The sequence below is a fragment of the Ceratotherium simum genome, chromosome 3 (assembly GCF_057802395.1).
Source record: "Ceratotherium simum simum isolate JZ-2026a chromosome 3, ASM5780239v1, whole genome shotgun sequence".
Taxonomy (NCBI): domain Eukaryota; kingdom Metazoa; phylum Chordata; class Mammalia; order Perissodactyla; family Rhinocerotidae; genus Ceratotherium; species Ceratotherium simum.
The window spans coordinates 82,323,637-82,337,095 of NC_141902.1; the positions used below are offsets into that span (position 1 = coordinate 82,323,637).

Genomic DNA, 13,459 nt, shown 5'->3' on the forward strand with positions numbered 1-13,459 from the left:
TCATGACTTTGCTGTGGGTGTGAGATGGTTCCATTTTACAGCCTTAGAATGGGGTGGGCCTTAAGTCCCAGTAATTCTTTCAGATTGGGACTCTATTGTGTGCTCAGAATCTGTCACAAGCCATTGAAAATCAGTTGCTTTTGGGGTAGCAATTGATCTCCCCAATTTTTTACCCTCCTGTTGAGGGCCAGAATTCTGGGGCTGTTGTTAAAAATGGTGAATTGGATTTATTTCTAGACACATTCAGCGAATCTGAAACGCTGGCCTTGCCCCCCGCAGAGGTAACTTCCTGTCTCATTGGCATGTGATTTCTTGTTCTCTGTTCAACTTGCATTCCACGGCTGTGGCCCTGGGGACCCAGAAGGCTCCTCTGGCACTGCCCCTCACTCCTGGAGGCTGACTGGTGTGAAAGGTCAGGGATGTGAAAACCTCTGTGAGAAAATATCATTCACATTTTGGCTCTTGAGCATGAGACACATCGTGATGTTGTAGTGCACACCTGGCCCTGACGTGTGGGTCCATTCCAACTGCAAAATTTATCATGTCTGATGTTCCTCTCTAGTCTCACTGGGTTGGTCTTTTTTTTTTTTTTCCCTTAAAGGTTCAGTCATTTGGAGAAAGGATTGTGCTTTTCATTCTAAACGTCGTTATTTTTGGAAGATTGGAGAGAAATTTGGATGATGATGACATGTTTTTTTTACCTCATTCTGTGAAGGAGCAAGCTAAAATTCTGTGGAGGGATGGAGCAGCTGTTGGATTTTACACAACCAAAATGAAAGGTGAGGGGCCCACAGCCGTGTGGGGTCACCGCCATTTCAGGTTTGGAGGGGAGGCTCTTTAGATGTCTGCCTGCCTCAGAGCACTTCCTTAACGCAAGCGTTACTTGGAGAGAGTCTTCTGGCACAGGAAGTATCACTAATTGAGCTGTCATGTAAAGAAACCCAAGGTATGGGTTTCATTTTCACCACATTTCTCGTTTTACTGGCAAACAGGGTGAAAACCATGTCCCTTTGATTCCCAGGCAGTGCCATGTCCCCTGTAAAATACTTGTTGCAGTTAATGGTGTAAAATGACTTTGCAAGCACAATGCTTTTCATTTCTTTTCTTTAATGTCACCAATTAGCTGTCAGGAAAAATACCATTGCTAATAGCTGACATGTGGTGCAAAAGCACACTGGATGCCAAGATTTATAGACATTACCTCAGAAGAGAGAAAGGTTGGCCATGATAACAAGGTTAGGCTAAAAGAATGGGACTTATTTTTAGGGGCTGTGACGAGAAGTGAGTGTGGAACTAGTACCATTTTGCTGAAGGGATTGGTCTCTAAAGTTGCTTTCTTTAAGTTTCTTTAGTTTTGAAAGGCTGTCAACATCTCTGACCCAGATGGTCCCAGCTCTGTCATTTGGTTCTTATAAAGTTCTAAATTTTAGCAAAAAATAAAATTTCCCAATAAACCACCATGGATGGGCTGCTTTCTGAGTTGTGTTTTTTTCAGAGGATGAAGAGGCTGATTCTGGTTTTGAGCTATGGTCACATTATGTATATGCTGCGCCTGTCCAGGGTGGAGTAAATCTGCTTTTCTCCTTTTTTTTCCCTCAGTGTGATAGCACAAGTTTCCCTTGCCAACAACTCCTTTGGTTAATTATTTGTCACGGTTGGTCATAGAGGCTTAAGTGCCTGTGTCTTTCAGCTCCTTTGGTCATGATAGCCATTCGCCCTTTGGTTTTGATGTTCCATTTCACTTTTTTGAGTGGCCATGTTCTTTAGTCATTAATTTGAGATAGACCAAGGTACCTGGAGAATAATGAAAATGGAAGTGATCCCTTTTGTGATTCTTCTTTCCTGAGAGACTCATTCATTGTCATTTTCTACCAAATGGCTGGTCTTAAATCTGTCACAAAATCATTTGTGGCATAGATGTCCTACTAATAGTAACAAAACTGTTAACAGACACCAACTTGGTGTGTGAGAACCACAGCTGTGGGGCAGAAAGAACTTGACCTTGGTCTTGCCTTGTCCTGCTGCTGTTCCTGGTCACAGCGATACCCTGGGCTTTGTTCTGTGGGGTGAAGAAGAGGTTGGTTGTGGCTGCCTCCTTCCCAAGGCAGACCCAGAGCCTTTTTTTTTTGGTGAGAAAGATCAGCTCTGAGGTAACATCCGATGCCAATCCTCCTCTTTTTTTTGCTGAGGAAGATTGGCCCTGAGCTAACATCTGTGCCCATCTTTCTCCACTTTATATGGGACGCCACCACAGCATGGCTTGACAAGCGGTGCATCGGTGCGCGCCCGGGATCCAAATCTGCAAACCTTGGGCCACCAAAGCGGAGTGTGCGCACTTAACTGCTTGTGCCACTGGGCCAGCCCCAGACCCAGAGCCTTGGAGTGGAAGGAGGACCTTCAGACGTTGAGGTGAGGCAGATCAGACCAGGTGCTTGAATTTCTGCCTCCTCTTCGTTTCTGATGAATTATATGAATTCGGTATCAAACCTGTAGAAAATTAAATAAAGAAAGAAAATATATTATCTGGGTTACATTGCCAACTTTTAATTTTTTTTTACTGCCTATTTATGGATTATCTTATTTTTAAAGAGTCAAAATAAAAGTATTTCCATGGAGTAATTATATATATGTCACCACCAGCGATGTATGAGAGTTCCAGTTCCTCTGCTTCTTTGCCAATACTTGGTATTGTTAGTCTTTTGAATTTTAGCCATTCTCCAGGGTGGAAAGTGGTATCTAATTTTGGTTTTAATTTGCATTTTTGTAGTGACAAATGATATTGATCATAGTTTCGTATGCTTTTTTGATAGCCATATATCTTTTTTGGTGAAGTGTTGATTCAAATATTTTTGCCCATTTTTTGTTAGGTTGTTTGTTTTCTTGTTATCGAGCTTTAAGAGTACTTTATATGTTATAAATATCATTTCTTTATTAAACTTATATTTTGATAACATTTTAATTTTGGTATAATAGTGTTTTTCAAAGAACAGAAGTTTTAAGTTTTGGTGAAGTATAATTTATCAGTTCACCAGTTTTCATTGTTATTCCATTCAAACTATTTTCTTATTTACTTTGTGATTTTTATGGGTTCTTTAAAAGTGAATTTTACATTTACAGATATTTGTGGGCTATTCCAGATGTTTTATTTTTTGTTGATTTCTGATTTAATTCTGTTACAGTAAGAGAATATAGTCTGTTACATTTTAATATTTTGAAAACTGTTGAGAGTTGTTTCATGGCCCAGTATATGGTCTATCTTGGTAGATGTTCTATATGGACTTGAAAGAGTGTGTATATTCTGCAGGTATGGGGTTTAGTGTTCTGAACATGTCAGTTAGGATAAGGTGATTAATGGTGTCATTCAGATTTTCTACATCCTTGCTGATATTTTTATTGAGTTCTATTAATTTCGGAGAGAAGTCTGTTAAAGTCTTTATCTATGATTGTGGATTCATCTGTTTCTCCTTTTAGTTCTGTCAGTTTTTACTTTATATGTTTTGAAGGTTTGTTATTAGTCACATCTATATTTATGATTGTTATATCTATCTGATGTATTGACCATTTTATCGTTATGAAGTATCCCCAATAATATTTCTTGTTATGAAGTCTATTTTGTCTACTATTAATATAGCCACTTCATCTTTCTTATGCTTACTGTTTTTGTGGAAAATATTCTTTGTAGCTTTTTACTTTTAGTCTGTTTATGTCTTTATATTTAAAGCATGTATTTTGTTAGCAGCGTACAATTGGGTCTTGGATTTTAAATCTAGTCTTAAAAACCTGTGTCTTTTTATTAGACTGTTAGTCCATTTACATTTAATTATTGATATGGTTGTACTTAGGTCTTCCCTTTTGTAATTTGTTTTGTCTCCTGTTTTTTTTGTTCCTCTCTTCCTCCTTTCCTGTCTTCTTTTGTTTTAATTAGATATTTTTTAGTATTCCACTTTAATTTCTCTGTTGGCTTTCTAGTTCTATATTTTTACATTTTTTTTTTCAGTTGTTGCTCTAGGGATCAAATGCATCTTAAACTTATCCCAATTTACTTAGTTAATATTGAATTACTTTAGGTAAAATATAGAAATCTTGCAACAGTGTATTTTTATTTACGTAGTGGTATTGTTATATATTAGATCTGTTTATGTTATAAACTTATCAGTACTGAGTTATAATTTTTAATTTAAGTAGTCATAGCTTTTAAAGATATTTAAAAAAGAAAATAAAAAAATACATAGTTTTAAAATATTTACTCACATAACTTGCCATGAGGAATTTTTTTGTATTGGTCCCAGTCGCCATTCAGTGTCATTTCCCTTCAGGCTAAAGTACTTCCTTTAGAATTTCTTGTAGTGGAGTTCTACTGGCAAGAAATTCCCTGTTTTTGTTTACTGAAAATGCCTTTATTTTATTTTGTGTTCACATTTGAAGGATAGTTTAGCTGGATATACAATTATTAGTAATAGTTTTTTTTCCTTCGATGCTTTGAATATGTTGTTCCAGTATCTTCTGGCTTTCATAGTTTCTGATGAGAAGTGAGCAAATATTTATTGTTGTTCCTTCATATGTAACATGTCATTTTTCTCTGAATGCTTTCAAGACTTTAGCTTTTTTGCAGTTTGACTGTGATGTATCTAGGAGTGATTTTATTTTTATTTATTTTTCTTGGGGTTTGTTCTGCTTTTTGAATCTTTAAATTAATGTTTCTACCAAATTTGGGAAGTTTTTGGTTATTATTTCTTCAAATTTTTCATGCTACTTGCTCTTTTATTTTTCTGGGGTTCTAGTTATATGTATGTTGGAGTGCTTCATATTGTCTTACAATTCTCTGAAGTTTTTTTCCTTGTTCTTCAAACATTTTTCTCTTTTCTTTGGGTAATTTTTATTGATCTATATTCAAGTTTATCTGCCATCTCCAGTCTGCTGTTGAGCCCATTTAAAGATTTCATTTATTGTATTTTTCAGCTCTAGGATTTCTATCATGTATAGTTTCCATTTCTTGGTTGAGATTTTCTGTTTACTGATTGAACACATATTTCCCTTTCATTTTTTGAATGATTTTGTTTTAATCCTTTGAACATATTTATAAAGCTGTTTGGATGTCTTTGTCTGCCAAACCCAACAACTGGGCCTATTTAAATTCAGTTATATTGGCTGCCTTCTTTTCCTGAGTATGGATCACACTTTCCTTTTTCTTTGCGTGTTTAGTAATTTTTGGTTGAAAACTAGACATTGCATGTATATAGTAGCAACTCTGATTTTTTTATGTATTTTTTTTTTTTTTTTTTTGTGAGGAGATCAGCCCTGTGCTAACATCCGCCAATCCTCCTCTTTTTTTTTTTGCCGAGGAAGACGGCCCTGGGCTAACATCCGTGCCCATCCTCCTCCACTTTTATATGGGTCGCCGCCACAGCGTGGCTCGCCAAAGCAGTGCGTCGGTGCGCGCCCGGGATCCGAACCAGCGAACCCCGGGCCGCCGCAGCGGAGCGCGCGCACCCAACCGCTTGCGCCACCGGGCCGACCCCTATGTATGTTTTTTTTCCTGAGGATTTTTGATCTAGTAGGCATTCAAGTTGCCTGGATTCAAATCTCAGACTTTGTTTCCTTTGTGATATGCAGCTGCTGACATCTGTTTGTATGACTTGCCATGGCTGCTTCTGTAGCCTGGCCCTGTAGAGGTGTTCCCTTTGCCTGCAAAATTGGTGGTCAGAGAAAGATTTGGGCTTGGGTGTTGCTTACCATCTCTGTGGTTACCTTGCTTTTTGCTGGTTTGGGGCTCTGTACTCTCACCCTTTAAAACTTGTTTGGCTTTGGCTTTCTGCCAGTTGAGCTGCCCAAGCTAAGGAATGTCCTTGGTTACGAAAAGCATCAGACTCACAGGTCTGATCTCGTGTAGTTCCATCTTTCAGGAGTAGACAACTCTCTGGTCTCTGACTTCTTTTTGTTGGGTCTCCTTCACTCCTGTGTAGGTTTATTTATAAGCCAGGGATTTGGGCGGTTGCTCTGAATTTGGGCTTCGTTCATTCTGTGGTTCTCATATTGCCAGGATTTCCTGTTTAAGTTGCCAGCTGCTGTTTTAGTCCTAAACCCTAATCTCTGACACCTTCAGCTGATAAAGCTATGTTTTTTCCTGCCAGTACTTGTGTAGCCTTGGGGGTTGAGTTATACCCTATGGCCAGTAAGTTGCAAACTCACAGGTTTTATCTATTCCAGTTGCAATTTTCTGAAATTAAATTTTCTTCTGGCTTCTATGTGCTTTTGAATTCCTTATGGTATCTGTAAGTGATTTCTTAAATTTATTTTTTAAGTGGTTTTTATATGTGAGACTTTGCATGACCACTTCATTTTACCATCATTATCTGATGGGGACTCTGTTCCAGTATGAATGATAACATTTTATTCCTTGCCTTCTCATCTCTTTTTGTAAGTTGAGAGAGGGATTTATTTTGATGAATTAGAAAATAGTTGATATTAGCAGCATGCAGGTAAATTAAAAAATAGTTTAGATAGTGAATAGATATATTTTATAATGTTTTATTATTTTACACATATGATTTGTGAAAAATCACTGGTGAAGACATGTGGTTTAATTGACTATGGGAGGAGTTTAGAAGTTCAGAACAGTTAATGATGTGTCTTCAGTCCTGGCTCTGTCTTTGGTGCTTGTCACAGTGTCATATAGTGTTGTTGTCTTGATGCTTAGGATGTGAGTGTAGCACATGGCATGCTTCTCAACTTTGCAGCAGTACAATTTCTCTCCATAGTTTAGATCCACATGATTCAGAATATCTATTAAATTAGCTTGGGATAGGCTGAAGTTTATAATTTCATTCTGTGGGGAAAAGAAAAGATACAGATTCATTGCATAAATAGGATCACAGGGGCCAGGTTTTACCTGTTTAAGAGTATACATTGTTTCTAAGCACATTTTTAGCACATTGATTTGTGTGTGTGTGACTTTAAGTATTATTTAAAAAAAAATTTCAGACAGTAAAATTGACCCTTTTTTTGACTTTATAGTTCTATAAATTTTGAGCCATGTGTAGATTCATATACCACAACCACTATGAAAATACAGAATAGTTCCATCATCCTCCTAAATGCCTTCATGTTATCCTTGGTCATTCCCCCCAACTCCCCACCCTTAACCCCTGGCAACCACTGATCTGTTCTCCATCATTATAGTTTTGCCTTTTCTAGAATATCATGTAATCGAATCATACAGTATATAACCTTTGAGACTGACTTTTTTTACTCAGCATAATGCCTTTGAAATTCATCCAGTTCAATGTGTATATCAGTAGTTTGTGCCTCTTTATTGCTCAGGAGCACATTCAATTTGCAGACAAGTGAGGGCCTTTGTATAGAATGAATGAGATCTTTTCAGGTAGACCTCTCTTTGGGAACATTTTGTTAATAGGCTGGTTTGAGTTTCTCCCTTCGTTGATGGTTCTATAATTGCCTTTCCTACAAAATATTGACACTCTAATCATTTCACTGTTTCTTGCTGAAATTCTCTCTAGATAATCAAAATTAGTGAGGTTTTACTTTTTTTCCTCCCAAGCCACCAGTCGATGAGACTGTTAGCATTCAAGGGAAGAAAATACCGGATTGGTGAGTGGAGAGTCAGCCAATTTAAGGCAGAGCTAATAAGTATTTTGCTTTTGTATAAAAATCTAAAAAGAACAGCTTTACATTTTAGATTCCTGAAAGCCAAACACTAATGCAAATCATAAAAACAAGAGAACATGAAACGCTGGAAAGTACCAAATTAGGTGATCTGCAATCCAGACAAGCATGTGACCTGTGGGAGGTAGTGATGCTTTGAAGTGGCCTCAGCTGCCTTGCCCGTCTCTAGTGCCTCCTGTTCTCCCCTTCCCGAGATGCCCAGTGCCAGAGGCACCTCCTTCCCTGTTGTCCTGTCAAGCAGGGGCCCTCATGTCATCTTCTGGACTTTAGCAGAAACATAAGCAGCAAAAAATGGAGTGGTAAGAGTGTGATGTTGGTTCAGGTTCCAACTCCACAGCCCAGTAAGAAAGGGATTGCTGTTGCTAGGAATAGAAGTCCCCTCAAGGGCTTGCAAGACAGAGTATTGGAAAGGTGTAGGGGAAGTTCATGGGATACAGCCTGGCTTCTTATGCTGAGATGGGTACCCAACAGCTGCTCCATTCTCATCTTTGCAAACCAGCTTGCTTTACTCACTTTGTTTCCTATTTCCTCATAACCTTGACTTTAGTTTGCCGTGACGTCCACCTGGCCTCTAACTGTACCTGCCTTAACTGTACCTGCCTTAAAGGGCCAGGACCTACTATACTCCTAGTTGCACTTCCTTCAGAGTCTCTTGGAAGAATCAGATTCGTCTAGCTGGGCTGTGGATTGGTTTCTTTTGGATCACGGGTCCACCTTTAGCTCAGTTGTCTATGGACAGGTGGGATGGCTTTTGTGGTTCAGATATGGCCATCTAGACTTACTCTTTAACTGAGGCTGTGGTCGGGGCAATTTTAAAGAACTGTGGGCTGGGCAAACACCCTATAGTAATCCAAGAATCCTGTTTATAAAGTCTCAGCTTGGGCTGGAATACTTCCGGTCAAGACCACTAGGCAGCGCTTCATTGCTGCACAATGGATAATACCCAGTGGAGTGCTCCCGCAGACACAGTTTGTGCTACTCACTTATCGTGGACTCCACCCCAGACCTGCTGCATCAGAAACTCTGGTGGTGGAGTGGGCCCAGCAGTCTATGGTTTAACAAGCCCTCCAGGTGATTCTCATGTAGTCTAAAGTTTCAGAACCACTCATCTAAGGCATGCGTTCTCAGTGGGGTGGTATTGCCTCTAACAGGCAAACATTCATTCTTGGGGAGCAAAAAAAACCTTAGATATTACAATGGTTTTGTGGCTCTCCAAAGCTCAGCCCTACCCAACAGGTCTTATTCCTTAGTATTCAATTTGGTGGGGGATGACGATTAGGAAAAAATGTCTAAAAGGCTCCTTAGATTGGTGATAATGAAAAAACGTTTGAGAACACTGATCTAGGATGGATACTTAGAAGTGGAACTGCTGGGTGTAGAGGAAACACTAACTCAGCTTCCCTAGGTGATGTGCAGCTGTTTTCCAAAATGGCTGCACACGTTTACCAGTGGAAGGTGAGAGTTTTTGTCACTCCACATCTTTGCCAACACTTGGTATTGTCTAGCTTCTTCATGGTTGCTGATCTCTTTTCTACGAAAAAATATATCATCTTAAAGGCTATTTTCTGATTGTTGCTAGTATATAGAAATGCCATCTTTTATGTATTGATCTTATGTCTGTTAACCTTGCTAAATACTCCTATTACTTCTATAATCTGTTGGTAGTTTCTTTTGATTTTAAATTTTTTCTACATTCTCTGCCATATGGACTGGATAGTGTGCAGCGTCCAGCCTAATGTTGAACTGAAGCAGTTCTTCCTGCTGTAATCTATAAATGAGATGAATTACTGATGCAGATTTTTTTATGTTCAACCACCTGGGATAAATCCAGTTAGGTCAAATTTATTTCCTTTAAGCAAATAAGCTTTTCTTCAATATTTTTAAAATAAATTTTATGACACCTTATAAATAAATTCTTGTTATAATAGTAAAATATGTAGAAAGGAAGGATACTTTCAGAAGGAAAAACAATATAAAGCTTATCTCCAAATGTGTCTAGTTTTGGGTTGGTTCACGTTGATGTATTATTTTTAGTAGTTTTTGAGAAAAGACGACTATTACAAATAGATATTATAAACACTTAGTCCTACTTATTGAAAGTGATGTTTTTCTGGAGAACATATTGGCAACTGTGGCCTGTAGGCCAAATTCTGCCCATCACCTGTTTTTTTAAATAAAGTTTTATTGGAACACAGCCACGCCCATTTGTGTTGTCCATGGCTGATTTTGCGCTACAACTGCAGAGGTGAGTGGTTGCCCAAAGCCTAAAGTATTTTCTATCTGGCCTGTAGAGAAAAAGTTTGCCAGCCCCTGTTCTAGAGAATATAATTTAAATGTCTCATATTTTTTAAAAAACAATTTTATCCAGATTGGTCTTAGCAATGTTCCTTGGTGGACAGAATTCGGGAACATCCAGACCGTTTATTGGTATCTTCAGTAGATGCTCCACTGCCCCAGGTTTCAAGGGAGTCTGGCTCTAACCTTGTGAAGCAGGCTCATGACAGACATATCGTATGATTGTAACAAAAAGATAGTGCCAACAGTTAGCAAAGGTTAATGCTTTAACTATTTCTCTTTTGGGTTTCTGTGGTTTTGGAGTGTCCCAAATGTCTTTATAATCTGAACTTAAGCTCTCTGACTGGCAACTGTGGCCACTTGACCTGAATTTGGATTTTTAGAGCAGTTATTTTAAAAATGCTCCACAGAGCCACTGACAGCCACTGTCAGCATATTGTCTTTTGGGATTAGCAGGACAAACCTGGACAGGTGCTTCACAGCCCCACAAATGCAACTTTGCAAAAGGAAATGCACCAAATGCTGGTTGCCTTTGGCTGGCCCCTGGTTATTTTGTGCTCTGTGGACCTGCACCATAGCTTTCCTGGTGCCCAGATCTTGATTCTCAAAAATAGCCGGATAGTGGAAATACACTATGGCATTTGTCTTGCCACTTGCCTTTTCTTTCTTCTTCCTTCCTGACGCCTCTCTTTTTATGAAGCAGATACAGTTTCTTCCATTGCTTTTTGGCTATCTGCTGCTATCATTTCCCTATGGTGCACCCTCTGTGAATTCTGTCTTAGGTAGTCCACGAATTCACTCATATCTTCATGAAGTAACCCTCTTTGTCTTTTTCTTTGTTTTGTTGGGGTGCATATTGTTAAGAGAGAGCCTGTTGGTATCACGTCGTTTACTCTTTGGTAGGCTTTGTCTTGTTCTCAGAGGTTCCTTCTTCAGGTCCTCCCAGGCCGTTGAAGGTAAAGCCCTCTTATGGGCGGTGTTGGTCTGTGCCCCCAGTCGTGGTTTCATCATAGATGCCTTATTGATCATGTGTAAGTCCTCCAGAACAGCCAGGGTAGTGAGCAGAGAAACCAGCCCCTTACAGTGATCAAAATTAACTTTATATACTCTATTGAATTCAGTTTGTTAATACTGGTTTAATTTTTTTGTCTTATCTTCATGAATTACTGTTATTGACCTATTTTTCCTATCCTTGGCAGTTTTTTATCTTTTTCCTTGAAAAGTTATGTTATACTCATAGACTGAGTTGGAGAATACAGGCATACTTTATTTTATTGAGCTCTGCAGATACTGTGTTTTTTACAAGTTGAAGGTTGGTGGCAACCCTGCATCGAGCAAGTCTGTCTGCGCCATTTTTCCAACAGCATTTGCTCACTTTGTGTCTCTGTGTCACATTTTGATAATTCTTGCAATATTTCAAACTTTTTCATTATTATTATATTTGTTATGGTGATCTGTGATCAGTGGTCTTTGATGTTACTGTTATTGTTTTGGGGCAGTATAAACTGTGCCCATATAAGATGGCGAACTTAATAAATGTGTGTGTTCTGACTGCTCCACCAACCAGCTGTTCTCCTGTCTCTCTCCTTCTCCTCTGGCATTCCTATTCCTTGAGACACAGCAATATTGAAATTAGGCCAATTAATAACCCCCCAATGGCCTCTAAGTGTTAAGTGAAAGGAAGAGTCGCATGTCTCTCACTTTAAATCAAAAGCTAGAAATGATTAAGCTTAGTGAGGAAGGCATGTCGAAAGCCAAGACAGACTGAAAGCTAGGCCTCACGTGCCAAACAGTTAGCCAAGCTGTGAATGCCAAGGAAAAATTCTTGAAGGAAATTAAAAGTGCCACTCCACTGAACACACAAATGATAAGAAAGTCAAACAGCCTTATTGCTGATACAGAGAAAGTTTTAGTGGTCTGGATAGAAGATCAAACCAGCCACAACATTCTCTTAAGCCAAAGCCTGATCCAGAGCAAGGCCCTCACTTCAATTCTATGAAGGCTGAGAGAGGTGAGGAAGCTGCAGGAGAAAAGTTTAAAGATAGCAGAGGTTGGTTCCTGAGGTTTAAGGAAAGAAGCCATCTCCATAACATACAAGTGCAGAGTGAAGCAGCAAGTGCTGATGTAGAAGCTGCAGCAAGTTCTCCAGAAGATCTAGCTAAGATCACTAATGAAGGTGGCTACACTAAACAGCAGATTTTCAGTGTAGACAAAACAGCCTTATAGTGGAAGAAGATGCCATCTAGGACCTTTCATAGCTGGAGAGGAGAAGTCAATGCCTGGCTTAAAGCTTCAAAGGACAGGCTGACTCTCTTGTTAGGGCCGAATGCAGCTGGTGACTTTAAGTTGAAGCCAGTGCTCATTTACCGTTCTGAAAATTCTAGGGCCCTTAAGAGTTATGCTAAATCTCTGCTTGTGCTCTGTAAATGGAACAACAAAGCCCGGATGACAGCACATCTGTTTACAACATGGTTTACTGAATGTGTTAAGCCCACCGTTGAGACCCACTCCTCACAAAAAAAATTCTTTTCAAAATATTGCTGCTCATTGACAATGCACCTGGTCACCCAAGAGCTCTGATGGAGATGTACAAGCAGATTAATATTGTTTTTGTGCCTGCTAACACAACATCCATTCTGCAGCCCATGGATCAAGGAGTAAATTTGACTTCCAAGTCTTAACAAATACATTTCATAAGGCTATAGCTGCCATAGTGATTCCTCTGATGGATCTGGGCAAAGCAAATTGAAAACCTTCTGGAAAGGATTCACCATTCAAGATACCATTAAGGACATTTGTGATTCATGGGAAGATGTCAGAATATCGACATTAACAAGAGTTTGGAAGAAGCTGATTCCAACCTTCACAGATGACTTTGAGGAGTTCAGGACTTCAGTGGAGGAAGCAACTGCAGATGTGGTAGAAACAGCAAGAGAACTAGAATTAGAAGTGGAGCCTGAAGATGTGACTGAAAATTGCTGCCATCTTATCATAAAACTTTAGTGGATGAGGAGTTGCTTCTTATGGATGAGCAAAGAAAGTGGTTTCTTGAGATGGAACCTACTCCTGGTAGAGATGCTGTGAAGATTGTTGAAATGACAACAGAGGATTGAGAATACTCCATAAACTTAGTTGATAAAACAGCAGCAGGGTTTGAGAGGATTGACTCCAGTTTTGCAAGAAGTTCTACTGTCGGTAAAATGCTGTCAAACAGCATCACGTGCTAGAGAGAAATCGTTCATGAAAGGAAGAGCCAATCGATGAGGCAAGCTTCATTGTCGTCTTATTTTAAAAAATTGTCACAGCCACCTCAACCTTCAGCAACCACCACCCTGATCAGTCAGCAGCCATCAACATCGAGGCAAGACCCTCCACCAGGAAAAAGGTTACTGCTTGCTGAAGGCTTAGATGATGGTTGCATTTTTTAGCAATGAAGTATTTTTTAATTAAGGTATGTACATTGTTTTTTAAGACATAATGC

General features: G+C 39.2%; 1 protein-coding gene across 3 annotated transcripts in view; it reads left to right on the plus strand.

Moving 5' to 3' along the window:
- Positions 1-13,459, plus strand: part of LOC101399571 (Protein FAM169B) — an 85,255-nt gene that overhangs the window by 51,430 nt on the left and 20,366 nt on the right. For all 3 annotated transcript variants that reach the window (XM_087428883.1, XM_087428882.1, XM_087428881.1), the window contains exon 5: positions 602-779. In XM_087428883.1, the coding sequence (XP_087285009.1) occupies positions 602-779 (178 nt within the window). The remainder of the gene's footprint in view (positions 1-601; positions 780-13,459) is intronic.